Source organism: Oncorhynchus keta, unplaced genomic scaffold, assembly GCF_023373465.1.
Source record: "Oncorhynchus keta strain PuntledgeMale-10-30-2019 unplaced genomic scaffold, Oket_V2 Un_contig_6513_pilon_pilon, whole genome shotgun sequence".
NCBI classification, from domain to species: domain Eukaryota; kingdom Metazoa; phylum Chordata; class Actinopteri; order Salmoniformes; family Salmonidae; genus Oncorhynchus; species Oncorhynchus keta.
In genome coordinates this window covers 181612-208896 of record NW_026288907.1, presented here as the reverse complement: position 1 = coordinate 208896, position 27285 = coordinate 181612, and the positions used below count along the sequence as shown (strand labels likewise).

Below are 27285 nucleotides of genomic sequence, written 5' to 3'. Positions count from 1 at the left end.
ACATTCTTTTAAAATCATAGGGTCTTAGACGAGGCATTAATATATCTCAACTGAGACACCTGAAACCCCACCTCTTCAAGGAATACCTAGGATAGGGTAAGTAATCCTTCTCACCCCCCCTAAAAGATTTAGATGCACTATTGTAAAGTGGCTGTTCCACTGGACGTCATAAGGTGTATGCACCAATTTGTATGTCGCTCTGGATAAGAGCGTCTGCTAAATGACTTAAATGTAAATGTAACTGGGCATATGTGAAAGGGTTTTTGCACGAAACAGGTGTATTTTGCATCCCTTCAATATTTTATGAAGAAATTATGCTCCAATATTGAATTTTAAAAGCCTGTTGCATTAGATGAGGTGCAGTTTAATGTAGACCACATGGATAATTCAATACATAATCTAAAAGTCCCCAAAATACATGTACCAATGGCAGATTGACCCTTTAACAATTCCTACAGTACTGAACAACATATTCAAGTGTAGAACTTCAGTAGAATGCCCCTTAAAAACCCCACATTCAATAACTGCATAGTTTGTGTCCCTGTTTAAGACAGTACTCACTGGTGTTAATCTGATATTCTGTCTCCTCCTCTTTCACTCCCAAAACGTCTTCCTCCTTCACCTTTATTGAGATAGCATCCTCTTCCTCTCTGAACGGTTCTTTCTCTTCCTTCACTATAACAGCCTCCTCTTCCTCCATTTTCATTCTGAAAGGTTCTTTCTCTCCTTTCACTGTAATATCCTCCTCTTCGTCTTTCACGACAATGTTCAGCGCCAGAGCATCTTTCTCTCCTTTCACTGTAATATTCTCCTCTTCGTCTTTCACGACAATGTTCAGCGCCAGAGCTTCTTTCTCCAAACAGCAGACATCTTCTTTAGCAGGGGATGAGTACTTTAGTGAGCTCATGGTCAGTGATGTTAGTTAGCATTAGCGACTAGCCTAGTGCTAGGGTCAGTATCAATATTTAACACGTTTGCAAATTGAACAAGGAATTTAGGTTAAAGTTAACCAGTTGATACGTCGCCAGAAATGTATTTTCAACACTGAGATTAGCTAATGTACATTAATAATGTCTAAAAACTCAATCTTTCAGTTTTGTGTTGGCTAGCAAGCTACCGAGGTGGTTGTTGCAGCCGTGTTGTTGTTCCTGAAGAAGCGTCCCGTCCATTATACGTCACACAAGAAGCATCAACTGAAAGACGCTCATCGCCATCTGCTGGCTGGAGTGGGTAACGCAGTTTGGAAACAATAGTTACTACACTTCTGTATTGGAAAAAACGTCATAATAATTTAACAATAAACTGATATATTTTCTCTTACAAATAATAATTTCCTGTACACAGACGTAGAAGCTTAATATGAATATGTAGATGATGATTAAATACTTATATGAATAGGTAGTGTGTTAATGTGTGTTTTCTCTGTTAATTTTTGACATTAGTTTTAATCTAGATGTGACCATGCTATCCACTTCAATCAGTGTAAGATACAAACCATCCTGTAAACAACAGTGCAAATGCAAATAGCACTTGATTTTCTGATTATCTGTAGTGCTTTACACTGGGTAGACAAAACATTAGGAACACCTGCTCCTTCCTTGACATAGACTGACTAGGTGAATCCGTGTGAAAGCTATGATCCCTTACTGATGTCACTAGTTAAATCCACTTCAATCAGTTTCGATGAAGAGGGGGAGACAGGTTAAATAAGGATTTTAAGCCTTGAGACAAATGAGACATGGGATTGTGTATGTGTACCATTCAGATGGTGAATTGGGAATTGTATTATGACATCAGAACTACTCAGACATTCCAAATATCACTTGATTATCAGAAGGGTGTATTATGATGTCAGAACTACTTGTCCTGCTGGACACAATAGAGCAAATGCATCACATGCAAATAGCACTTGATTAACCGTAGTGCTATACACTGAGTCTACAAAACATTAAGAACACCTGCTCCTTCCATGACATAGACTGACCAGGTGAATCTAAGTGAAAGCTATGATCCCTTATTGAGGTAAATAGTTAAATCCAGACGAGGGGGGACAGGTTAAAATAAGGATTTTAAGACAAATGAGACATGGATTGTGTATGTGTGCCATTCAGATAGATGGTGACTGTCATTCATATTCCATTCACCCTGTTCATTCAGATGGTGACTGTCATTCATATTCCATTCACCCTGTTCATTCAGATGGTGACTGTCATTCATATTCCATTCACCCTGTTCATTCAGATGGTGAAGAGGGGAAGACAACATATTATAAGGGTCATTGAACAGGGTATGATAGTAGGCGCCAGGCACACTGGTTTGTGTCAAGAACTGCAACGCTACAGCTTCCCATGTGTACCAAGAATGGTCCACCATTCTATCCATGTCGATGAAGGGGAGGAGGCCAGTTAAATAAGGATTGTTAAGTGAAATGAGACATGGATTGTGTCTGAGCACCATTCAGAGGGTGAATTGGGAAGACTAAATATTTAAGTGCCTTTGAACGGGGTATGGTAGTAGGTTCCAGGCGCACCGGTTTGTGATTTGTTTTTCCAACTCAACAGTTTCCCATGTGTACCAAGAATGGTCCACCACCGTAACAGTGGCGGTCAGTGCCGTTTAAGATGAGGGAGGACCATTTTGTTTTTCATGGGCATGTCCTTATTTCTACTACAGCATGTTGGATGACTGTCATTCATATTCCATTCACCCTGTTCAACGTAGCATGAACGGATTTAGGCTACTACACGATACTCACATTTTTCACTATAACCATCATGAGGTTGCTACAACCTGGCCTATGAATGAAAGTTTAGAATGTAGGTGCACACTGGTCGAGAGAAACATACTGCCTAGCACACTCTTGACTACATCTAGCTGATATAGGGTGTCATCAGTAGTCCAACAGTTTCAAACAAGAGATTCTATTGGACAAATGTTCATCCCGGTTTTGTTCCGTTTATGTAACATTTGTCAACAACAATACTTATTTTCCACCATCATTTGCAAATAAATTAATAAAAAATCCTACAATGTGATTTTCTGGATTTTTTCTCTCTCACTTTGTCTGTCATAGTTGAAGTGTACCTATGATGAAAATTACAGGCCTCTCTCATATTTTAAGTGGGAGAACTTGCACAATTGTTGGCTGACTGTATGTTACCCAACTAATTCTGACTAAATACTTTTTTGCCCCACTGTATATGTGACCAGGAAAGAAAACAGAGATACTGGGGTGCAAAAGAGCAAGAGGATAAATAACAATATGGGGATGAGGTAGTTGGGTGGGCTATTTACAGATTGGCTGTGTACAGGTGCAGTGATCGGTAAGCTGCTCTGACAGCTGATGCTTAAAGCAACCGCTTGAAGAGCATGCATTTAGTTTTACTAGCATTTAAAAGCAATTGGGGGCCACGGAAGGAGAGTTGTAATGGCATTGAAGGTCGTTTGGAGGTTTGTTAGCAAAGTGTCCAAAGAAGGGCTGTATGTATGATGTATACAGAATGGTGTCGTCTGCGTAGAGGTGGACCAGAGAATCACCACCAGCAGCAATGACTGGGCTGATGGAAACAGGATATGCCTGGACACTTTTTATAAATGCTGACAGACAATTTGTTAGTTTGTTTGACATGATGATATGTTGTGTGGTCCTCCCACTATGACTTGGGAACCCATGTAGTTTATTAGGCTACAGATGAAATAAGTTATGAACTTCACAGGGTGGTGAAAGTGCACGTGATGAGCTTGATGCTGGTGTTCTGGTGACATGATGATTGATGCTTGGTTGCCATTTGACAAATAAAATACAAAAAGAATACTTGAACTTAAATCTTCATTGTAAAGGTTCTAAACACAGTTTCCCATGTTTGTATCTATGAGCTGCTGGCTACAGTGCACGGGACAAGAGAACACAGTTTCCCATGTCTGTATCTATGAGCTGCTGGCTACAGTGCACGGGACAAGAGAACACAGTTTCCCATGTCTGTATCTATGAGCTGCTGGCTACAGTGCACGGGACAAGAGAACACAGTCTGTATCTATGAGCTGCTGGCTACAGTGCACGGGACAAGAGAACACAGTTTCCCATGTCTGTATCTATGAGCTGCTGGCTACAGTGCACGGGACACAGTTTCCCAGTCTGTAACACAGTTTTCCCATGTCTGTATCTATGAGCTGCTGGCTACAGTGCACGGGACAAGAGAACACAGTTTCCCATGTCTGTATCTATGAGCTGCTGGCTACAGTGCACGGGACAAGAGAACACAGTTTCCCATGTCTGTATCTATGAGCTGCTGGCTACAGTGCACGGGACAAGAGAACACAGTTTCCCATGTCTGTATCTATGAGCTGCTGGCTACAGTGCACGGGACAAGAGAACACAGTTTCCCATGTCTGTATCTATGAGCTGCTGGCTACAGTGCACGGGACAAGAGAACACAGTTTCCCATGTCTGTATCTATGAGCTGCTGGCTACAGTGCACAAGAGGACAAGAGAACACAGTTTCCCATGTCTGTATCTATGAGCTGCTGGCTACAGTGCACGGGACAAGAGAACACAGTTTCCCATGTCTGTATCTATGAGCTGCTGGCTACAGTGCACGGGACAAGAGAACACAGTTTCCCATGTCTGTATCTATGAGCTGCTGGCTACAGTGCAAGAGAACACAGTTTCCCATGTCTGTATCTATGAGCTGCTGGCTAAGGGTTTCCCATGTCTGTATCTATGAGCTGCTGGCTAAGTGCACGGGACAAGAGAACACAGTTTCCCATGTCTGTATCTATGAGCTGCTGGCTACAGTGCACGGGACAAGAGAACACAGTTTCCCATGTCTGTATCTATGAGCTGCTGGCTACAGTGCACGGGACAAGAGAACACAGTTTCCCATGTCTGTATCTATGAGCTGCTGGCTACAGTGCACGGGACAAGAGAACACAGTTTCCCATGTCTGTATCTATGAGCTGCTGGCTACAGTGCACGGGACAAGAGAACACAGTTTCCCATGTCTGTATCTATGAGCTGCTGGCTACAGTGCACGGGACAAGAGAACACAGTTTCCCATGTCTGTATCTATGAGCTGCTGGCTACAGTGCACGGGACAAGAGAACACAGTTTCCCATGTCTGTATCTATGAGCTGCTGGCTACAGTGCACGGGACAAGAGAACACCATAAACAAGTAAAACATATGTCTGTATCTATGAGCTCAGTGCAATGAGAACATTTCATGACACGTGATTGAACAAAGAATTTCCCATGTCTGTATGATGTCATACAAGAGAACACAGTTCATGACACGTGATTGAACAGTTTCCGTATGATGATGTCATAATGAATTCATGACACGTGATTGAACAAATATGATGATGTCATAATGAATTCATGACACGTGATTGAACAAATATGATGATGTGGGGCGGCAGGGTAGCCTAGTGGTTAGAGCGTTGGACTAGTAACTGGAAGGTTGAAAGTTCAAATCCCCGAGCTGACAAGGTACAGACAGATCTGTCGTTCTGCCCCTGAACAGAGAGTTTGACAGCGATGAGGGGGTGGTCAGATTTTCACATTGATCAAACATCACATGGATTTATTTTGTGGAAACAATGTTTATTCAACCAGTGGGAGTCTTGTACATTCCCCCAGGAAAGTGGAACGAGGAACTCTTCTTTGAGACAATGATAAACAGCAATCCTTGGGAGAGTTGTGGTGGATATTATAAAATAAGGATCTGCTGGAGTCCAAGTCAAACCAAGACTCTTTATTTCTGAGCTCAGAGAGAATAACAGAGTTACACAGCGCAGTGTAGACAGTCTGAATTCCTGAAGCATTGGGTGATGAGCACATATCTTTATAGTTTCCTGTTCCTGGGTGGGACTTTATTCATACAAGGACACAGGTGCAAATTGGTTTGCAACACAGGATGATAGTCCCAAGAACAGGAGCTTATAATAGGACAGTTTCACAAGGTTAGTCACATACTCAGTTATGTGGACACACAAACAATTAACGTTTTCCATTACAGAGTCTGAACATTTTCATTTCATTAAATCATCAGTGGGCCAACAATGCAAATGTCAACAATGGAACAAATGCATCACATCCAAATATCACTTGATTATCTGTAGTGCTGGAGGAATGACACACCCAGATAAACACACACAAAGAGTTTAAAAAAAGGACAATTTAAAACAAGGAACCTGATCTCCTTTATATTCAAACTGACAGACTCCATATTCAATTCATGTTTTCTAATAAAAACAAACAAATATACACATAGAGTTTAAAAAAGGACCATTTAAACACATGGAATCTGATCTACTCTATATTATATATGTTTTCTAATAAAATCATAATAATAAATAAAAACATACAAATATATATGTTTGAGTACACTTTGTACCATTTCATTTCACATGGTATAAACAAGTAAACACATTCTCAGTCAACAATATAAGACAATGGACAATTAAATGTGAAATATGAGTTCACACACTAGGATAAGTAAGTATACTCTCCTGTGTGGATTCTCACCTGACTTTTAAGTGTCTGTGATGAGTAATATGTCTTCCCACAGTCTGAACATTTGTAAGGCTTCTCCCCTGTGTGCAGTCTCATGTGTTCCTTCAGGCTTCCTAAATGGGTAAAACACTTTGAACACTGGGAGCAGTGGTAAGGCTTCTCCCCTGTGTGTATTCACTCATGACTTCTCAGGCTTTATAAAGGGCCAAAACTGTTTCCACACTGGGCGCAATGGTATGGTGTCTCCCTAGTGTATTCGCGCATGAGCATTGAGGGTGTCTAAGCGCTTAAAACTCTTCCCACACTGAGAGCAAGTGTGTGGCTCCACTCTTGTATGTATCTTCTCGTGTCTTTTCAGGCTAGCTAAATGGTTAAAACTCTTTCCACATTGTGAGCAGTAGTAAGGCTTCTCCCTTGTGTGCAGTCTCATGTGTTCCTTCAGGCTTGCTGACCGGATAAAACACTTTCCACACTGGGTGCAATGGTACGGCTTCTCCCCTGTGTGTATTTTCTTGTGAGTTTTGAGGGTGTCTAACCGCTTAAACCGCTTTCCACACTGGGAGCAATGGAAAGGCCTGTTCTGTGTGTGCGTTCGCTCATGAGCTTTCAGATTTCCTAAGTGGCTAAAACTCTTTCCACACCGGGCGCAATTTTGTGTCTTCGGTTCTGCGTGTCCCCTCTCATGTCTTTTCAGGCTTCCTGACTTGGTAAAACTCCTTCCACAATGGCAGCAGAGGTGTTGACTTGCTGGTTTGGACGTCTTTGGTTCCTCCAAGTTTGGTTTTCCTCCTGCCAAAGACAGTGTTTATTTAAAGACAGAGCAGAATGAAATCTCCACATCATAAAACTGCCTTGCTATGAGGTTTAACCTTGTCTTGGTAAAGGAGAAATGTTCACTAACAGGGATGTAAACACATTTGTGCACAGAATATGAGAGAAATAAGCTTTTGAAACATGGGACCAACACTTTTTTATTTTTGTATATACTTATTTCCCACCATAATTTGCAAATAAATTCATTAAAAAAAAATCTTCTCATTTTGTCTGTCATAGTTGAAGTGTACCTATGATGAAAATTACAGGCCTCTCATCTTTTTAAGTGGGAGAACTTGCACAATTGGTGGCTGACTAAATACTTTTTTTGCCCCAATGTATGTTCTCTCTCCACTGGCTATTGTCATGGAAATTGCAGGATTATGTTATAACGCTTGTATTGTATTATAATGGTTGTTTTATTCGACAGAATAGAGTATTCTGTTAACTATTGTGTGTGTGTTCTGCTGAGGATGGGCCTCTATGAGATAACAATGACAGGGGAGATTTACGATGTCTTTGGGTGATAAAACCTAAAGAGAATTCCAGAGAACACGAGGTAATGATTGTCTGGAACCAGGAAGAGATGGTTCCAGACACTGGTCTACACAATGAAAACTGTTGACACAGCAGAGATGCTGTTTACTATGTATTATAAATATCTTTCATACAAATCTTAACCTTGTGGCCCATTCTATGTATCGGTTGTTCGTCGTGTAGGTTGAAAGTGGTGCATCTTGGTTATAAAAGACCTTTGTACTTTTGTTTTGCCGCTCTCAACGGATCATTAGAACATGGTGAATCGTTGACAAGTCAAAGCTCTTATTATTACAGATGTAGTTTAAGTATAACTCTGACTTGGTGTGATAAGTTTATATCTCCTCATTTGATAGTAAAGAAATTAACCACCATACTATCTGGCCAACAGGCTCCACTCTAGCCTCCACTGGCTATCTGTCCAACAGGCTCCACTGGCTATCTGGCCAACAGGCTCCACTCTAGTCTCCACTGGCTATCTGGCCAACAGGCTCCACTCTAGTCTCTGGCTATCTGGCCAACAGGCTCCACTGGCTATCACTCCACTAGTCTCTGGCTATCTGGCCAACAGGCTCCACTCTAGTCTCCACTGGCTATCTGGCCAACATGCTCCACTCTAGTCTCTGGCTATCTGGCCAACAGGCTCCACTGGCTATCTGTCCAATAGGCTCCACTCTAGTCTTCCCTGGCTATCTGGCCAACAGGCTCCACTCTAGTCTCCACTGGCTATCTGGCCAACATGCTCCACTCTAGTCTCCACTGGCTATCTGGCCAACATGCTCCACTCTAGTCTCCACTGGCTATCTGTCCAACAGGCTCCACTCTAGTCTCCACTGGCTATCTGTCCAACAGGCTCCACTCTAGTCTCCACTGGCTATCTGTCCAACATGCTCCACTCTAGTCTCCACTGGCTATCTGTCCAACAGGCTGCTCCACTGGCTAGTCTGTCCAGGCTCCACTCTAGGGCTATCTGGCCAACATGCTCCACTCTAGTCTCCACTGGCTATCTGTCCAACAGGCTCCACTCTAGTCTCCACTGGCTATCTGGCCAACAGGCTCCACTCTAGTCTCCACTGGCTATCTGTCCAACAGGCTCCACTCTAGTCTCCACTGGCTATCTGGCCAACAGGCTCCACTCTAGTCTCCACTGGCTATCTGGCCAACAGGCTCCACTCTAGTCTCCACTGGCTATCTGGCCAACATGCTCCACTCTAGTCTCCACTGGCTATCTGGCCAACAGGCTCCACTCTAGTCTCCACTGGCTATCTGGCCAACAGGCTCCACTCTAGTCTCCACTGGCTATCTGGCCAACAGGCTCCACTCTAGTCTCCACTGGCTATCTGGCCAACAGGCTCCACTCTAGTCTCCACTGGCTATCTGGCCAACAGGCTCCACTCTAGTCTCCACTGGCTATCTGGCCAACAGGCTCCACTGGCTATCTGGCCAACAGGCTCCACTCTAGTCTCCACTGGCTATCTGGCCAACAGGCTCCACTCTAGTCTCCACTGCTATCCAACAGGCTCCACTCTCTGGCTCTGGCCAACAGGCTCCACTCAGTCTCCACTGGCTATCTGGCCAACAGGCTCCACTGGCTCTAAGTCTCCACTGGCTGATTGTTAGGGCTATCTGGCCAACAGGCTCCACTCTAGTCTCCACTGGCTATCTGGCCACAGAATCTGTTCTCTGAATAAAGGCTGACCTCTCTAGTCTCCAGGCTACTGGCCTGGCTTGCCAACAGGCTCCAAGTCTCCACTGGCTATCTGGCCAAAGGCTCCACACCCACTCTAGTCTCCACTGGCTCAAAGGCTTTACTGTGATTGTTGGGATTAAACATTCTCTGGCCAACAGGCGCTCCAACAAAATCTCTAGTCTCCACTGGCTATCTGGCCAACAGGCTCCACTTTACTCCAATGAAGATGCTGGCTGAAGTTATTCCACTGGCTATCTTTCTATTCAGTATCTACCTGAGCACTAATCTACTCTTTTCCTTTCAGCAGGTTAATACCTGCCTGAGAGCCTCACACTTTTGGAGCTTGCAAAAATGTAATACCAACGTTTCGATTCTTCTTCAGTATAATAATATATAAATTGATAAAGGAATGCACTCTGCTGAGGTGTGTATTAGAGTTATAAGGCTTAATACCAAGACTGGTGCTATTTAGCAATGTAACAAAATTCAAGGAGAAGAGGAACTGTCGACAGACATCTTGTGACAACTCTGATAACAATACCGCTACAGAATTAGCATAGTAGGCCATGTAACATTTAAGGTTACCTGAAATACATGTTGGTATCTGTACTGATGGTGCAAATTGTTGGGATTAAACATGACAGGGAGACATAAGTGGAAATGGTTTTTAACCTGATTCAGCATGCTGAGAAAGCCAGGTTAATACCTGCAAACAAAATCTCTAACAATTGCTTAGCATAGTAGGCCCGTTTGCCTGAAATACTATGTTGGTATCTGTACTGATGCCACATAAGAGTTATGTGCATCCTTTCAAGGTGGTGAGTTATTCACAATTTTTTGATGAACAAATAAGGTTTTATATGAAAGATGGTTAAATAAAGAACAAAATTATATCATTATTATTTGTGCCCTGGTCCTATAAGAGCTCTTTGTCACTTCCCACGAGCCGAGTTTTGACAAAAACTCACTCATTCTTATGTTTAATAAATGTATCATATAGTGTGTGGCAGGCTTACAGTGATGTAAAACAACAACATTTGAGAGTAGCACCCTGCTGGAGGAAGCTGGAGGTTGAATGTTTGAAGGGGTACGGAACGATAAAAAGAACCACGGAACTATAAAAAGAACCACGGAACGATAAAAAGAACCACGGAACGATAAAAAGAACCACGGAACGATAAAAAGAACCACGGAACGATAAAAAGAACCACGGAACTATAAAAAGAACCACGGAACTATAAAAAGAACCACGGAACGATAAAAAGAACCACGGAACGATAAAAAGAACCACGGAACGATGTACGGAACTATAAACAGAACCACGGAACGATAAAAAGAACCACGGAACGATAAAAAGAACCACGGAACGATAAAAAGAACCACGGAACGATAAAAAGAACCACGGAACGATAAAAAGAACCACGGAACGATAAAAAGAACCACGGAACGATAAAAAGAACCACGGAACGATAAAAAGAACCACGGAACGATAAAAAGAACCACGGAACGATAAAAAGAACCACGGAACGATAAAAAGAACCACGGAACGATAAAAAGTTTGGGAACCACTGCTCTTCATCATACCATTTTTCTATTCCTCATCATCAATCCACGTAGATTTAACAGTTTTTACAGTCGTTTTCTTAATGGCTTAATGGGTGCTGCTTATTAGTAACTGGGATAAGCATTTTCATAAATGTATCAAAGGCAGTGTCTGGTTGCTCATCATTACACACCACAGACCAACAAATATTATTTACATCAACAACATAGGAATCACTACAAAAAAAATGTATGACCTCTTATACACAATATTAGTCCCAGCCTTTGGAACTGTGGTTTTCCTAGACATGGCTACTATATTGTGATCACTACATCTGATGGATCTGGATACCCATTTCTGCAGCATTAGTAAAGATATGATCAAACCATGTTGATGATTTCATTCCTCTACTGTTTGTCACTACCCGGGTAGGTTGATGGATAACCAGGTTGCCAGCACTGGTTACAGTTTGAAGCTTTCTCTTGAGTGGGCAGCCTGATCACAGCTTTCCTCCAGTATTAGTTAATTAATTAACAGTGTCTTGAGTTTAGTTTGCCTGTTCTACAGTCTTGTAAAGATAGGGGGGTTGACTGGGACAGGCAATGTAACATCCATAATGTTTTATGGAATGTTTTTGTAAAACAAGCACCTTACATCAGATCATCTTGAAACTTTCTCTCTAAATCTAACTTTCATCAAGGTTTTATATGGTCTATTGGTTTCTCTCTTTTCATTGGCAGAATCCTTTTTCAGTGTTATGATATTCATAACATCCATATCCACCAGTCTATCTTCCTGTCAACTAACAGAACTCTGCTGGTTGTCCTGGTAACAGATAACAGTGGGCAGGTCTATTTTATTTGTTCAAACTAAACTACAGCACTTACTTTGATGAGTTAAATCTGATCCTTTCTTCTCTTCTCCTCCTCTCACAGTTCCACTCAGCCCCGTTGTTTTCCTGCAGTCCACCAGCAGCACAGACAACCTCTTCATACCCAGCAGTAAGGCGCTACTGGGAGAGGCAAGACACGGGGACTCCGGGAGGGAGGAAGGGCTAGCGTTGTCCTGGTAACCATAAAGAGGGGGACACAGACACATATCATTATGGATGCTGATGTCACTGTTGTCATGAAGTGCTTTACAGAAACCCATCCCAGACCCAGAGAGAGAAAGCTGTATGCTAGACCAGACCAAGCTGTACCATCTGGTGTTCTGATCTGGAGAGACTCTTCTCTTCCTCGTCAGCATCAGGATGTTGTTGAGGCTCCCCAGAGGATCCATAATAGTCATGTCTCTCTCCTGTGTGAATGAGAACATCAAACAGGTGGTAAACTTATGATCTACTATTACAATCACAAAGGGTCTTACAGGAGGCATGCATATGTCTAAAATGTTTAATTAATATCTCTTAACGGGGCCTAAAATGCAAATGTTAAAGCATTGTTCGACCAAATGGGTGCTTTTGGAGAATTCAATAAATCTAATTGAAAAAGACCCCAAAATATGTACCAGTGGCAGATTGACCCTTTAACAATTCCTACAGTACTGAACAACATATTCAAGTGTAGAACTTCAGTAGAATCCCCCATTTAAAACCACACATTAGTTCAACAATTGCATCGTTTGTGCCCCTGTTTTTAAGACAGTACTCACTGATGGTAATCGGATATTCTGACTCCTCCTCCTTTTTCACTCCTAAAACGTCTTCCTCCTCTTTAATTGAGATATCCTCCTCTTCCTCTTTTACTCCAAAAGGTTCTTCCTCTTCTTTCACTACATTCTCTTCTTTCAATGTCATGGCATCTTCCTCCTCTTTGATTCTGAAAGCTTCTACCTCCTCCTTTTCCACTCTGACAACCTCTTTCCCATCTTCCTCTTTCACTGTAATATCATCCTCTTCTTCTTTCAATGTGATAGCATCCTCTTCCTCCTTTATCATCCTGAAAGCTTCTTCTGTCTCCTCCTCTTTTACTCCCAAAATGTCTTCCTCCTTCACCTTTATTGAGACAGCATCCTCTTCCTCTGTAAAAGGTTCTTTCTCTTCCTTCACTATAACAGCATCTTCTTCCTTCACTATAACAGTCTCCTCTTCCTCCTTTTTCATTCCAAAAGGTTCTTTCTCTTCTTTCACTGTAACCTCATCCTCTCCTTCAATGTTCAACGCCAGAGCTTCTTTCTCCAAACAGCAGACCTCCTCTTCTATAGCAGGGGATGAGTAGTTTAATGAGCTCATGGTCAGGGATGTTAGCTAGCTAGTTAGCATTAGCGACTAGCCTAGTGCTAGGCTCAGCATAAATCTTTAACACGTTTGCAAATTAGGTTACAGTTAACCAGTTAATACGTCAACAGAACTGTGTTTAAAACACTGAGATTAGATAATGTACATTAAGATGGTCTAAAGCGTCAATCTTTAACTTTTATGTTGGTTAGCAAGCTACCGACGTGGTCGAAAGAGTTTGACGCCTTGTTGTTCCTGAAGAAGCGTCCGTCCAGTCCATTATACGTCACGAAAGAAGAGTCAACTGAAAGACGCTCATCGCCATCTGCTGGCTGGAGTGGGTAACGCAGTTTGGAAACAATAGTGACAACACTTTTTGTGTTGGAAAGAACGTCATAATAATTTAACAATAAACTGATATATTTTCTCTTACGTCTTCCAAATAATACTTTCCTGTACACAGACGTAGAAGCGTAAAATGAATATGTAGATGATGCATAAATACTTCTATGAATAGGTAGTGTGTTAATACACATTTTCTCTGTTCATTTTTTACATTCGTTTTAATCTACATGTGACCATACTATTCCCTTAAAGCCACGCTCTATAAGATACAAATCATCCTGTAAACAACAGAGCAAATGCATCACATGCAAATAGCACTTGATTATCTGTAGCGCTATACACTGGGTAGACAAAACATTAAGAACACCTGCTCCTTCCATGACTTAGACTGACTCGGTGAATCCAGGCTAAAGCAATGATCCCTTACTGATGTCACTAGTTAAATCCACTTCAATCCGTGTAGATGAAGGGAAGAGACAGGTTAGAGAATTTGGCAATACGTCCAACCGACCTCATAAATGCAGACCAGGCGTAACCACACCCACCCAGGACCTCCACATCAGGCTTCTTCACCTCAGGAGACTGAGACCAGCCACCTGGACAGCTGAGGAAACCAAGTAGAATGTCTCTCTGTCATAAAGCCATTTTGTGGCGAAACATATTCTGATTGGCTGGGCCTGGCTCGTCAGAGGGTGTGTCTATGCCCTCCAAGGCCCCACCCATGGCTGCACCTGCCCAGTCATGTGAAGTCCATAGATCAGGGCCTAATACATTTGACATTGACTGATTTCCATATATGTAAAGTGAATCGTTGAAATTGTTGCATGTTGCGTTTATATTTTTGTTCAGTACATATATATAAATATTATAAAGTATATAAAGTAAATATGACATATTTGTTACATTTTATCAGACTTTTATATGATCTATTAAAGTGAAGAAGGAGATGGCTGACGATCCCGTAACCAACGAAGGTGGATATTGATCCAACACCTGCCGCTTATTCAAACCAGCCCACTGGGCACAGACGTCAGTTCAACATCTAGTTAACATTTCTTTTGAGTCGTCAACTAAAGTGAATTCAACATGAAATCAACACAAAATGTCAACTGTCATTGGATTTAGGCTGCAAGTTGGGTGAAGTCCAAGTCAAACCACATCTCTTTATTTCTGAGAGAATAACAGCTACACGGAGCAGTGTAGACAGTCTGAATTCCTGAAGCATTGAGTGATGAGCACATATCTTTATAGTTTCCTGTTCCTGGGCGGGACTTTATTCATACAAGGACACAGGTGCAAATTGGTTTGCAACACAGGATGGTACTCCCAAGAACAGGAGCTTATAATAGGACAGTTTCACAAGGTTAGTCACATACTCAGTTATGTGGACACACAAACAATTAACATTTTCCATTACAGAGTCTGAACATTTTCATGTCATTAAATCATCAGTGGGCCAACAATGCAAATGTCAACAATGGAACTAATCCAAATATCACTTGATTATCTGTAGTGCTGGAGGAATGACACACCCAGATAAACACACAAAGAGTTTAAAAAAGGACCATTTAAACACATGGAATCTGATTTACTCTATATTCAAACTAATAAAAACATACAAATATAAGTTTGAGTATACTTTGTACCATTCAATTTCATGTGGTATAAACAGGTAAACACATTATCAGTCAACAATATAAGACAATGGACAATGTGATGTGAAATATGAGTTCACACACTCGGATGAGTAAGTATACTCTCCTGTGTGGATTCTCACATGACTTTTAAGTGTCTGTGATGAGTAATATGTCTTCCCACAGTCTGAACATTTGTAAGGCTTCTCCTCTGTGTGCAGTCTAATGTGTTCTTTCAGGCCTCCTAAATGGGTAAAACACTTTGAACACAGGAAGCAGTGCTAAGGCTTCTCCCCTGTGTGTATTCGCTCATGAACTCTCAGGCTTTCTAAAAGGCTAAAACTCTTTCCACACTGGCCACAATGGTATGGCTTCTCCCCTGTGTGTATTCTCTCATGAATTTTCAGGCTTCCTGACTGGCTAAAACTATTTCCACACTGGGCACAATGGTATGGTGTCTCCCCTGTGTGTATTCGCTCATGAGCTTTGAGGGTGTCTAACCGCTTAAAACTCTTTCCACACTGGGAGCACGGGTGTGGCTTCGCTCCTGTGTGTATCCTCTCATGTCTTTTCATGCTAACTAAATGGTTAAAACTCTTCCCACAATGTGAGCAGTAGTAATGCTTCTCCCTTGTGTGCAGTCTCATGTGTTCCTTCAGGCTTCCTGACTGGCTAAAACTCTTTCCACACTGGGCGCAAAGGTATGACTTCTCCCCTGTATGTATTCGCTCATGAACTTTCAGGCTTCCTGACTGGCTAAAACTATTTCCACACTGGGCACAATGGTATGGCTTCTCCCCTGTGTGTACTTGCTCATGGGTTTTGAGAGTGTCTAACCGCTTAAAATTCTTTCCACACTGGGAGCAATGGAAAGGCCTCTCCCGTGTGTGTGTTCGCTCATGAGCTTTCAGATTTCCTAAGTGGCTAAAACTCCTTCCACACTGGGCGCAATTTTGTGGCTTCGGTTCTGTGTGTCCCCTCTCATGTCTTTTCAGGCTTCCTAACTTGGTAAAACTCTTTCCAATCTGGGAGCAGAGGTGTCGTCTTGCTGGTTTGGACGTCTCTGGTTCCTCCAAGATCGGTTTCCTCCTGCCAAAGACAGTGTTTATTTAAAGAGAGACGTGAATGAAATCTCCACATCATAAAACTGCCTTATTATGAGGTTTAATCCAAATCAGATCTCTCAATAACCTGAGGCCAGTTTTCAAACATTTCATAATTTAAAACAAATGATGTTGTAGAGCTTCCTGGTAACTACTGATATATTTACATTACTTATCTTTAATTCTGTTTTACAAGTCAGAATACAAACAACTAGACAGTTCTATGACACCCAAGACACAGATGTTGTTCCTATCAAGCAGGTGGTTCTAAATATATAACCTTCATAGCTGTATGATACAGAATGTGACCCAAATACTTCCTTAAACATAAAATAAGTAAAGAAGTAATTCTGTGTGGAAGTTCAGAACTTGGAGAGACACAAAGCTCATTAGTAACATCTCCCTGTTGTTGAAAGGGTTCGACACAATGACTTTATTATTTAGACATTCACACAGAGTTACCGTATATAGTGTATATAATAATGTAGGCACCATATATAGTGTATATAATAATGTAGGCACCGTATATAGTGTATATAATAATGTAGGCACCGTATATAGTGTATATAATAATGTAGGCACCGTATATAGTGTATATAATAATGTAGGCACCATATATAGTGTATATAATAATGTAGGCACCGTATATAGTGTATATAATAATGTAGGCACCGTATATAGTGTATATAATAATGTAGGCACCGTATATAGTGTATATAATAATGTAGGCACCGTATATAGTGTATATAATAATGTAGGCACCGTATATATAATAATATATAATAATGTAGGCACCGTATATAGTATATAATAATGTAGGCACCGTATATAGTGTATATAATAATGTAGGCACCGTATATAGTGTATATAATAATGTAGGCACCATATATAGTGTATATAATAATGTAGGCACCATCTATAGTGTATATAATAATGATATATAGTGTATATAATAATGTAGGCACCATATATAGTGTATATAATAATGTAGGCACCATATATAGTGTATATAATAATGTAGGCACCATATATAGTGTATATAATAATGTAGGCACCGTATATAGTGTATATAATAATGAAGGCACCGTATATAGTGTATATAATAATGTAGGCACCGTATATAATAAGGTAGGCACCGTATATAGTGTATATAATAATGTAGGCACTGTATATAGTGTATATAATAATGTAGGCACCGTATATAGTGTATATAATAATGTAGGCACCGTATATAGTGTATATAATAATGTAGGCACCGTATATAGTGTATATAATAATGTAGGCACCGTATATAGTGTATATAATAATGTAGGCACCGTATATAGTGTATATAATAATGTAGGCACCGTATATAGTGTATATAATAATGTAGGCACCGTATATAGTGTATATAATAATGTAGGCACCGTATATAGTGTATATAATAATGTAGGCACCGTATATAGTGTATATAATAATGTAGGCACCATATATAGTGTATATAATAATGTAGGCACCGTATATAGTGTATATAATAATGTAGGCACCGTATATAGTGTATATAATAATGTAGGCACCGTATATAGTGTATATAATAATGTAGGCACCGTATATAGTGTATATAATAATGTAGGCACCGTATATAGTGTATATAATAATGTAGGCACCGTATATAGTGTATATAATAATGTAGGCCCCACATCATCATATTTGTTCATGTTTTACGTTACTTGTTTATGGTTCATTGAACAAACATGGGGAACGTTCCTTTTCATTTCTAAAGACAAAGAAATTGTCCGGTTGAAACATTGTTGAAGATTTATGTTCACAACATCCTAAAGATAGATTCTACACATCGTTTGACATGTTTCTATGAACTGTAATATATATTTTTAGAATTTGTCTGGACTTGCCCGCACCTTGTGAATTTCGATTGGTGAACTAAAAGCATTAACAAAAAAAAAAGGTATTTGAACCTAAAGATTAACTTTATCGAACAAAACAAACATTTATTGTGGAACTGGGATTCCTGGGAGTGCATTCTGATGAAGATCATCAAAGGTAAGTGAATATTTATAACGCTATTTCTGACTCCACAACATGGCAGGTATCATCTGTATGGCTTGTTTTTGTGGCTTCGGGCTGTCCTCAGATTATTGCATGGTGTGCTTTTTCCGTAAAGCTTTTTTGAAATCTGACACAGTGCTTGCATTAAGGAGAAGTATATCTTTAATTCTATGCATAACACTTGTATCTTTATCAAATTTTATGATGAGTATTTCTGTAAATTGATTTGGCTCTCTGCAAATTCGCCAGATGTTTTCGAGGCACAACATTACTGAACAAACTCTCCAATGTAAACTGAGATATTTTGGAAATAAATATGAACTTTTTCCAACAAAACATACATGTATTGTGTAACATGAAGTCCTATGAGTGCCATCTGATGAAGATCATCAAAGGTTGGGGATTAATTTCATCTCTATTTCTGCCTTTTGTGACTCCTCTCTTTGACTGGAAAATGTCTATGTTTTTTTGCGACTTGGTGCTGACCTAACATAATCGTATGGTGAGCTTTAGCTGTATAGCATTTTTGAAATTGGACACAATGGCTAGATTAACAAGAGGTTAAGCTTTAATTTGGTGTATTGCACTTGTGAATGTATGAAAGTTAAATAATTCCCAAAAATAATTTTTCATTTCGCACTCCGCCATTTCAGCGGATGTTGTCGAGGGGTTCTGCTAGTCTTAAGAAGTTTTAAGCACTTCACAACTAAGCACGCTGAAAATGAACAAGAGCTCTGCAGAGTTGCACACACTGTCAAACTTCTGCGCCAACCGATAGCACTTCCGGCTCTCTGTGAAGAGAGAAGTCTGCTGGTTGTCTTGGTAACAGATACCAGTGGGCAGATCTATTGTATTTGTTCAAACTAAACTACAGCACTTACTTTGATGTGTCAAATCTGATCCGTTCTTCTCTGCTCCTCCTCTCACAGTTCCACTCAGCCCCGTTGTTTTCCTGCAGTCCACCAGCAGCACAGACAACCTCTTCATACCCAGCAGTAAGGTGCGACCGGGAGAGGCACGATACAGGGACTCAGGGAGGGAGGAAGGGCTAGCGTTGTCCTGGTAACCACAAAGAGGGGACACAGACACATATCATTATGGATGCTGATGTCACTGTTGACATAAAGTGCTTTACAGAAACCCAGCCCCCGATAGACCAAGCTGTATGCTAGACCAGACCAAGCTGTATGCTAGACCAGACCAAGCTGTATGCTAGACCAGACCAAGCTGTACGACCTCCTCTAAAGCTAACCCTCTCCTCTGCTCTCATCCTTCTAGACCTATCGGCTGCCTTCGATACTGACCAGACCAAGCTGTACCATCTGGTGTTCTGATCTGGAGAGACTCTTCTCTGCCTCGTCAGCATCAGGATGTTGTTGAGTCTCCCCAGAGGATCCACCATAGTCATGTCTCTCTCCTGTGTGAACGAGAACATCAAACAGGTGGTAAACTTATGATCTACTACTACAATCACAAAGGGTCTTACAAGAGGCATTAATATCTCTAAACGGGGCCTAAAATGCTAATGTTAAAGGGTTGTTCTGCGAAATGGGTGCCTGTAACAGTATACTTTTAAACCGTCCCCTCGCCCATACCCGGGCGCGAACCAGGGACCTTCTGCACACAACGACAACAGTCACCCTCAAGCAGTCACCCACCCATCGCTCCACAAAAGCCGCGGCCCTTGCAGAGCAAGGGGAAATACTACTTCAAGGTCTCAGAGCAAGTGACGTAACCGATTGAAACGCTATTTAGCGCACACCGCTAACTAAGCCGTTTCACATCCGTTACACCTGTTGCATCCCTTTGATATGTAAGTAGAAATTATGCACCAATATTGAATTTTAAAAGCCTGTTATATTAGATGAGGTGCACTTTAATATAGACCACATGGATAATTCAATACATCGAATTTAAAAGTCCCTAAAATATATGAACCAATGGCAGATTGACCCTTTAACAATTCCTACAGTACTGAACAACATATTCAAGTGTAGAACTTCAGTAGAATAACACTTTAAAACCGCACATTAGTTCAATATCTGCATAGTTTGTGTCCCTGTTGAAGACAGTACTCACTGGTGCTAATCTGATATTCTGTCTCCTCTTTCACTCCAAAAACGTCTTCCTTCTTCACCTTTATTGAGATAGCATCCTCTTCCTCTCTAAACGGTTCTTTCTCTTCTTTCACTGTAACCTCATCCTCTTCCTCTTCTTCTTTCACGACAATGTTCATCGCCAGAGCTTCTTTCTGCAAACAGCAGACCTCCTCTTCTTTAGCAGGGGAGGAGTAGTTTAGTGAGCTCATGGTCAGGGATGTTAGCTAGCTAGCTAGCATTAGCGACTAGCTTAGTGCTGGGCTCAGCAACAATATTTAACAAGTTTGCAAATTGAACATGCAAATTAGGTTAAAGTTAACCAGTTAATACGTCAACTGAACTGCGTTTACAACACTGAGATGTACATTAACATGGTCTAAAGCGACACTCTTCCAGTTTTATGTTGGCTCGCAAGCTATCGAGGTGGTTGAAATAGTATCCGTGTTGTTGTTCCTGAAGAAGTGTCCGTCCAGTCCATTATACGTCACGCAAGTAGCATCACCCGAAAGACGCTCATCGCCATCTGCTGGCTGGAGTGGGTAACGCAGTTTGGAAACAATAGTCACGACACGTTTTGCATTGGAAAGAACGTCATAATTATTTAACAATAAGCTGATATATTTTCTCTTACGTCTTACAAATAATACGTTCCTGTTCACATACGTAGAAGCTTAATATGAATATGTAGATAATGAATACATACTTCTGTGCCGCCATCCTGTCAGAAGGTAACAGACTGTTTTAATATTAATTCAAGAAAGTCACGCCTTGGACGTTTTATTGACGACTTGTTAGCTATCTGTCGAGTTTTGCATGGGAACGCACTTCAAGGGCAGAATAACTTAGATGAATAGGTAGCGTGTTAATACACATTTTCTCGGCTCATTTTTTACATTAGTTTTAATCTAGATGTGACGGTACTATTTCCTTAAAGCCACGCTCTATAAAATACGAATAAACCTGTAAACAACAGAGCAAATGCATCACATGCAAATAGCACTTGATTATCAGAGGGGTCATATAGAACTACCCAGACATTCCAAATATTACTTGATTATCAGAGGGGTGTATTATGATGTCAGAACTACTTGCCCTGCTGGACACAATAGAGCAAATGCATCACATGCAAATAGCACTTGATTAACTGTAGTGCTATACACTGCACTGCTATACACTCTCCCCAATTTTCGTCAATTGGTGGTTAGTCTTGTCTCATCGCTGCAACTTCCATACGGACTCAGGAGAGGTGAACTTCAAGAGCCATTTGCTGAAAATAAACGCAATTGGCTCTTCCCGGTTGTGCCGGCTGCGACAGAGCTGGGTATCAAACCAGAATCTGTATTAATGTAGCGAAACACAATGCAGTGCCTTAGATGCTGCGCCACTCAGAAGGCTGCATTTTTATTTCTGTTCAGTATATATTTATATTTCTGTTCAGTATATATACACTGCTCAAAAAAATAAAGGAAACACTAAAATAACAGATCCTAGACCTGAATGAATGAAATATTCTTATTAAATACGTTTTTTTTACATAGTTGAATGTGCTGACAACAAAATAACACAAAAATTATCAATGGAAATCAAATTTATCAACCCATGGAGGTCTGGATTTGGAGTCACACCCAAAATTAAAGTGGAAAACCACACTACAGGCTGATCCAACTTTGATGTAATGTCCTTAAAACAAGTCAAACTGAGGCTCAGTAGTGTGTGTGGCCTCCACGTGCCTGTATGACCTCCCTACAACGCCTGGGCATGCTCCTGATGAGGTGGCGGATGGTCTCCTGAGGATCTCCTCCCAGACCTGGACTAAAGCATCCTCCAACTCATGGACAGTCTGTTGGTGGATGGAGTGAGACATGATGTCCCAGATATGCTTATCTTATCTATGCAGATAGATAAGTGGTCATTCTCTTTCTCCCCTCACCCATCTGTCTATCGCCTCCTTTGAATTCCATGCTGTCACAGTTACCAGCCCTTTCAAGCTTAACATCCTTATCATTTATCGCCCTCCAGGTTCCTCGGAGAGTTCATCAATGAGCTTGATACCTTGATAAGCTCCTTTCCTGAGGACGGCTCACCTCTCACAGTGCTGGGCGACTTTAACCTCCCCACGTCTACCTTTGACTCATTCCTCTCTGCCTCCTTCTTTCCAGACCTCACCCTCTCACCTTCCCCCCTACTCACAAGGCAGGCAATACGCTCACCTCATCTTTACTAGATGCTGTTCTTCCACTAACCTCATTGCAACTCCCCTCCAAGTCTCCGACCACTACCTTGTATCCTTTTCCCTCTCGCTCATCTAACACCTCCCACACTGCCCCTACTCGGATGGTATCGCGCCGTCCCAACCTTATCCCTCTCCCCCGACTCTCTCCTCTTCCATCCTATCATCTCTTCCCTCTGCTCAAACCTTCTCCAACCTATCTCCTGATTCTGCCTCCTCAACCCTCCTCTCCTCCCTTTCTGCATCCTTTGACTCTCTATGTCCCCTATCCTCCAGGCCGGCATGGTCCTCCCCTCCCGCCCCGTGGCTCGAGACTCATTGCGAGCTCACAGAACAGGGCTCCGGGCAGCTGAGCGGAAATGGAGGAAAGCTCGCCTCCCTGCGGACCTGGCATCCTTTCTGTCCCTCCTCTCTACATTTTCCTCCTCTGTCTCTGCTGCTAAAGCCATTTTCTACCACTCTAAATTCCAAGCATCTGCCTCTAACCCTAGGAAGCTCTTTGCCACCTTCTCCTCACTCCTGAATCCTCCTCCCCCCTCCTCCTCTCTGCAGATGACTTCGTCAACCATTTTGAAAAGAAGGTTGACGACATCCGATCCTTGTTTGCCAAGTCAAACGACACCGCTGGTTCTGCTCACACTGCCCTACCCTGTGCTCTGACCTCTTTCTCCCCTCTCTCTCCAGATGAAATCTCGCGTCTTGTGACGGCAGCCCAACAACCTGCCCGCTTGACCCTATCCCCTCCTCTCTTCTCCAGACCATTTCCGGAGACCTCCTCCCTTACCTCACCTCGCTCATCAACTCATCCCTGACCGCTGGCTACGTCCCTTCCGTCCTCAAGAGAGCGAGAGTTGCACCCTTCTGAAAAAACCTACACTCAATCCCTCCGATGTCAACAACTACAGACCAGTATCCCTTCTTTCTTTTCTCTCCAAAACTCTTGAACGTGCCGTCCTTGGCCAGCTCTCCCGCTATCTCTCTCTGAATGACCTTCTTGATCCAAATCAGTCAGGTTTCAAGACTAGTCATTCAACTGAGACTGCTCTTCTCTGTATCACGGAAGCGCTCCGCACCGCTAAAGCTAACTCTCTCTCCTCTGCTCTCATCCTTCTAGACCTATCGGCTGCCTTCGATACTGTGAACCATCAGATCCTCCTCTCCACCCTCTCCGAGTTGGGCATCTCCGGCGCGGCCCACCTTGGAAACGTCCTACCTGACAGGTCGCTCCTACCAGGTGGCGTGGCGAGAATCGGTCTCCTCACCACGCGCTCTCACCACTGGTGTCCCCCAGGGCTCTGTTCTAGGCCCTCTCCTATTCTCGCTATACACCAAGTCACTTGGCTCTGTCATAACCTCACATGGTCTCTCCTATCATTGCTATGCAGACGACACACAATTAATCTTCTCCTTTCCCCCTTCTGATGACCAGGTGGCGAATCGCATCTCTGCATGTCTGGCAGACATATCAGTGTGGATGACGGATCACCACCTCAAGCTGAACCTCGGCAAGACGGAGCTGCTCTTCCTCCCGGGGAAGGACTGCCCGTTCCATGATCTCGCCATCACGGTTGACAACTCCATTGTGTCCTCCTCCCAGAGCGCTAAGAACCTTGGCGTGATCCTGGACAACACCCTTTCGTTCTCAACTAACATCAAGGCGGTGGCCCGTTCCTGTAGGTTCATGCTCTACAACATCCACAGAGTACGACCCTGCCTCACACAGGAAGCGGCGCAGGTCCTAATCCAGGCACTTGTCATCTCCCGTCTGGATTACTGCAACTCGCTGTTGGCTGGGCTCCCTGCCTGTGCCATTAAACCCCTACAACTCATCCAGAACGCCGCAGTCCGTCTGGTGTTCAACCTTTCCCAAGTTCTCTCACGTCACCCTGCTCCTCCGCTCTCTCCACTGGCTTCCAGTTGAAGCTCGCATCCACTACAAGACCATGGTGCTTGCCTACGGAGCTGTGAGGGGAACGGCACCTCAGTACCTCCAGGCTCTGATCAGGCCCTACACCCAAACAAGGGCACTGCGTTCATCCACCTCTGGCCTGCTCGCCTCCCTACCACTGAGGAAGTACAGTTCCCGCTCAGCCCAGTCAAAACTGTTCGCTGCTCTGGCCCCCAATGGTGGAACAAACTCCCTCACGACGCCAGGACAGCGGAGTCAATCACCACCTTCCGGAGACACCTGAAACCCCACCTCTTCAAGGAATACCTAGGATAGGGTAAGTAATCCTTCTCACCCCCCTAAAAGATTTAGATGCACTATTGTAAAGTGGCTGTTCCACTGGATGTCATAAGGTGAATGCACCAATTTGTAAGTCGCTCTGGATAAGAGCGTCTGCTAAATGACTTAAATGTTATGTAAATGTAATAATATCCATCACAACTCTCCCAAGGATTGCGGTTTATCATTGTCTCAAAGAAGAGTTCCTCGTTCCACTTTCCTGGGGAATGTACAAGGCTCCCACTGGTTGAATAAACATTGTTTCCACAAAAGAAATCCATGTGATGTTTGATCAATGTGAAAATCTGACCACCCCTCATCGCTGTCAAACTCTCTGTTCAGGGGCAGAACGACAGATTTTGTACCTTGTCAGCTCGGGGATTTGAACTTTCAACCTTCCAGTTACTAGTCCAACGCTCTAACCACTAGGCTACCCTGCCGCCCCACATCATCATATTTGTTCAATCACGTGTCATGAATTCATTATGACATCATCATATTTGTTCAATCACGTGTCATGAATTCATTATGACATCATCATATTTGTTCAATCACGTGTCATGAATTCATTATGACATCATCATATTTGTATATGTTTTAAATGTAAATGTAAATATGCTCAATTGGTTTCAGGGCCAGTCCATAGCATCAATGCCTTCCTCTTGCAGGAACTGCTGACACACTCCAGCCACATGAGATCTAGCATTGTCTTGCATTAGGAGGAACCCAGGGCCAACCGCACCAGCATATGGTCTCACAAGGGGTCTGAGGATCTCATCTCGGGTACCTAATGGAAGTCAGGATACCTCTGGTGAGCACATGGAGAGCTGAGCGGCCCCCCAAAGAAATGCCACCCCACACCATGACTGACCCACCGCCAAACCGGTCATGCTGGAGGATGTTGCAGGCAGCAGAACGTTCTCCACGGCGTCTCCAGACTTTGTCACGTCTGTCACATGTGCTCAGTGTGAACCTGCTTTCATCTGCGAAGAGCACAGGGCGCCAGTGGCGAATTTTCCAATCTTGGTGTTCTCTGGCAAATGCCAAACGTCCTGCACGGTGTTGGGCTGTAAGCACAACCTCCACCTGTGGACATCGGGCCCTCATACCACCCTCATGGAGTCTGTTTCTGACCGTTTGAGCAGACACATGCACATTTGTGGCCTGTTGGCGGTCATTTTGCAGGGCTCTGACAGTGCTCCTCCTTGCACAAAGGCGGAGGTAGCGGTTTTGTTGCTGGGTTGTTGCCCTCCTACGGCCTCCCCCACGTCTCCTGATGTACTGGCCTGTCTCCTGGTAGCGCCTCCATGCTCTGGACACTACGCTGACAGACAGAGCAAACCTTCTTGCCACAGCTCGCATTGATGTGCCATCCTGGATGAGCTGCACTACCTGAGCCACTTGTGTGGGTTGTAGACTCCGTCTCATGCTACCACTAGACTGAAAGCACCGCCAGCATTCAAAAGTGACCAAAACATCAGCCAGGAAGCATAGGAACTGAGAAGTGGTCTGTGGTCACCACCTGCAGAACCACTCCTTTATTGGGGGTGTCTTGCTAATTGCCTATAATTTCCACCTGTTGTCTATTCCATTTGCACAACAGCATGTGAAATTTATTGTCAATCAGTGTTGCTTCCTAAGTGGACAGTTTGATTTCACAGAAGTGTGATTGACTTGGAGTTACATTGTGTTGTTTAAGTGTTCCCTTTATTTTTTTGAGCAGTGTATTTTATATTTGAGATTCTTCAAAGTAGCCACCCTTTGCCTTGACAGCTTTCGCACTCTTGGCATTCTGTCAACTAGCTTCAACTGAAATGCTTTGTTCAACCGTCTTGTAGGAGTTCCCACATATGCTGAGCACTTGTTGGCTGCTTTTCCTTCACTCTGCGGTCCAACTCATCCCAAACCATCTCAATTTGGTTGTCGGGGGATTGTGTAGGCCAGGTCATCTGATGCAGCACTCCATCACTCTCCTGCTTGGTAAAATAGCCCTTACATAGCCTAGAGGTGTGTTTAGGCTTTTCCTTCACTCTGTGTTTTGGCTCATTGTCCTGTTGAAAAACAAATTATGGTCCCACTAAGCGCAAACCAGATGGGATGGCGTATTGCTGCAGAATGCTATGGTTGCCAACCTGGTTAAGTGTGCCTTGAAATGTAAATAAATCACTGACCACGTCACCAGCCAAGCACCCTCACACCACCGCACCTCCTCCTCCATGCTTCACGGTGGGAACTACACATGCAGAGATCATCCGTTCACCTACTCGCGTCTCACAAAGACACTGCGT

General features: G+C 42.8%; 2 protein-coding genes across 2 annotated transcripts in view; both read right to left on the bottom strand.

Annotated features, from left to right (window-relative positions):
* LOC118370652 (zinc finger protein 568-like) overlaps positions 1-13839 on the bottom strand; it is a 47136-nt gene extending 33297 nt beyond the window's left edge. The window contains exons 1-2 of the mRNA XM_052511242.1: positions 12749-13839; positions 12297-12394 (exon numbers count right to left, since the gene is read on the bottom strand). Coding sequence (XP_052367202.1) covers positions 12297-12394; positions 12749-13328 — 678 coding nt within the window. The 5' untranslated portion in view covers positions 13329-13839. The remainder of the gene's footprint in view (positions 1-12296; positions 12395-12748) is intronic.
* Positions 13840-14527: 688 nt separating this feature from the next.
* LOC127925945 (zinc finger protein 239-like) lies at positions 14528-16395 on the bottom strand (the record flags this gene model as incomplete). Its single annotated transcript, XM_052511241.1, has 1 exon — positions 14528-16395. A coding segment is annotated over one exon (822 nt), but the record flags the coding sequence as incomplete, so codon positions are not given.
* Positions 16396-27285: the final 10890 nt, after the last annotated feature.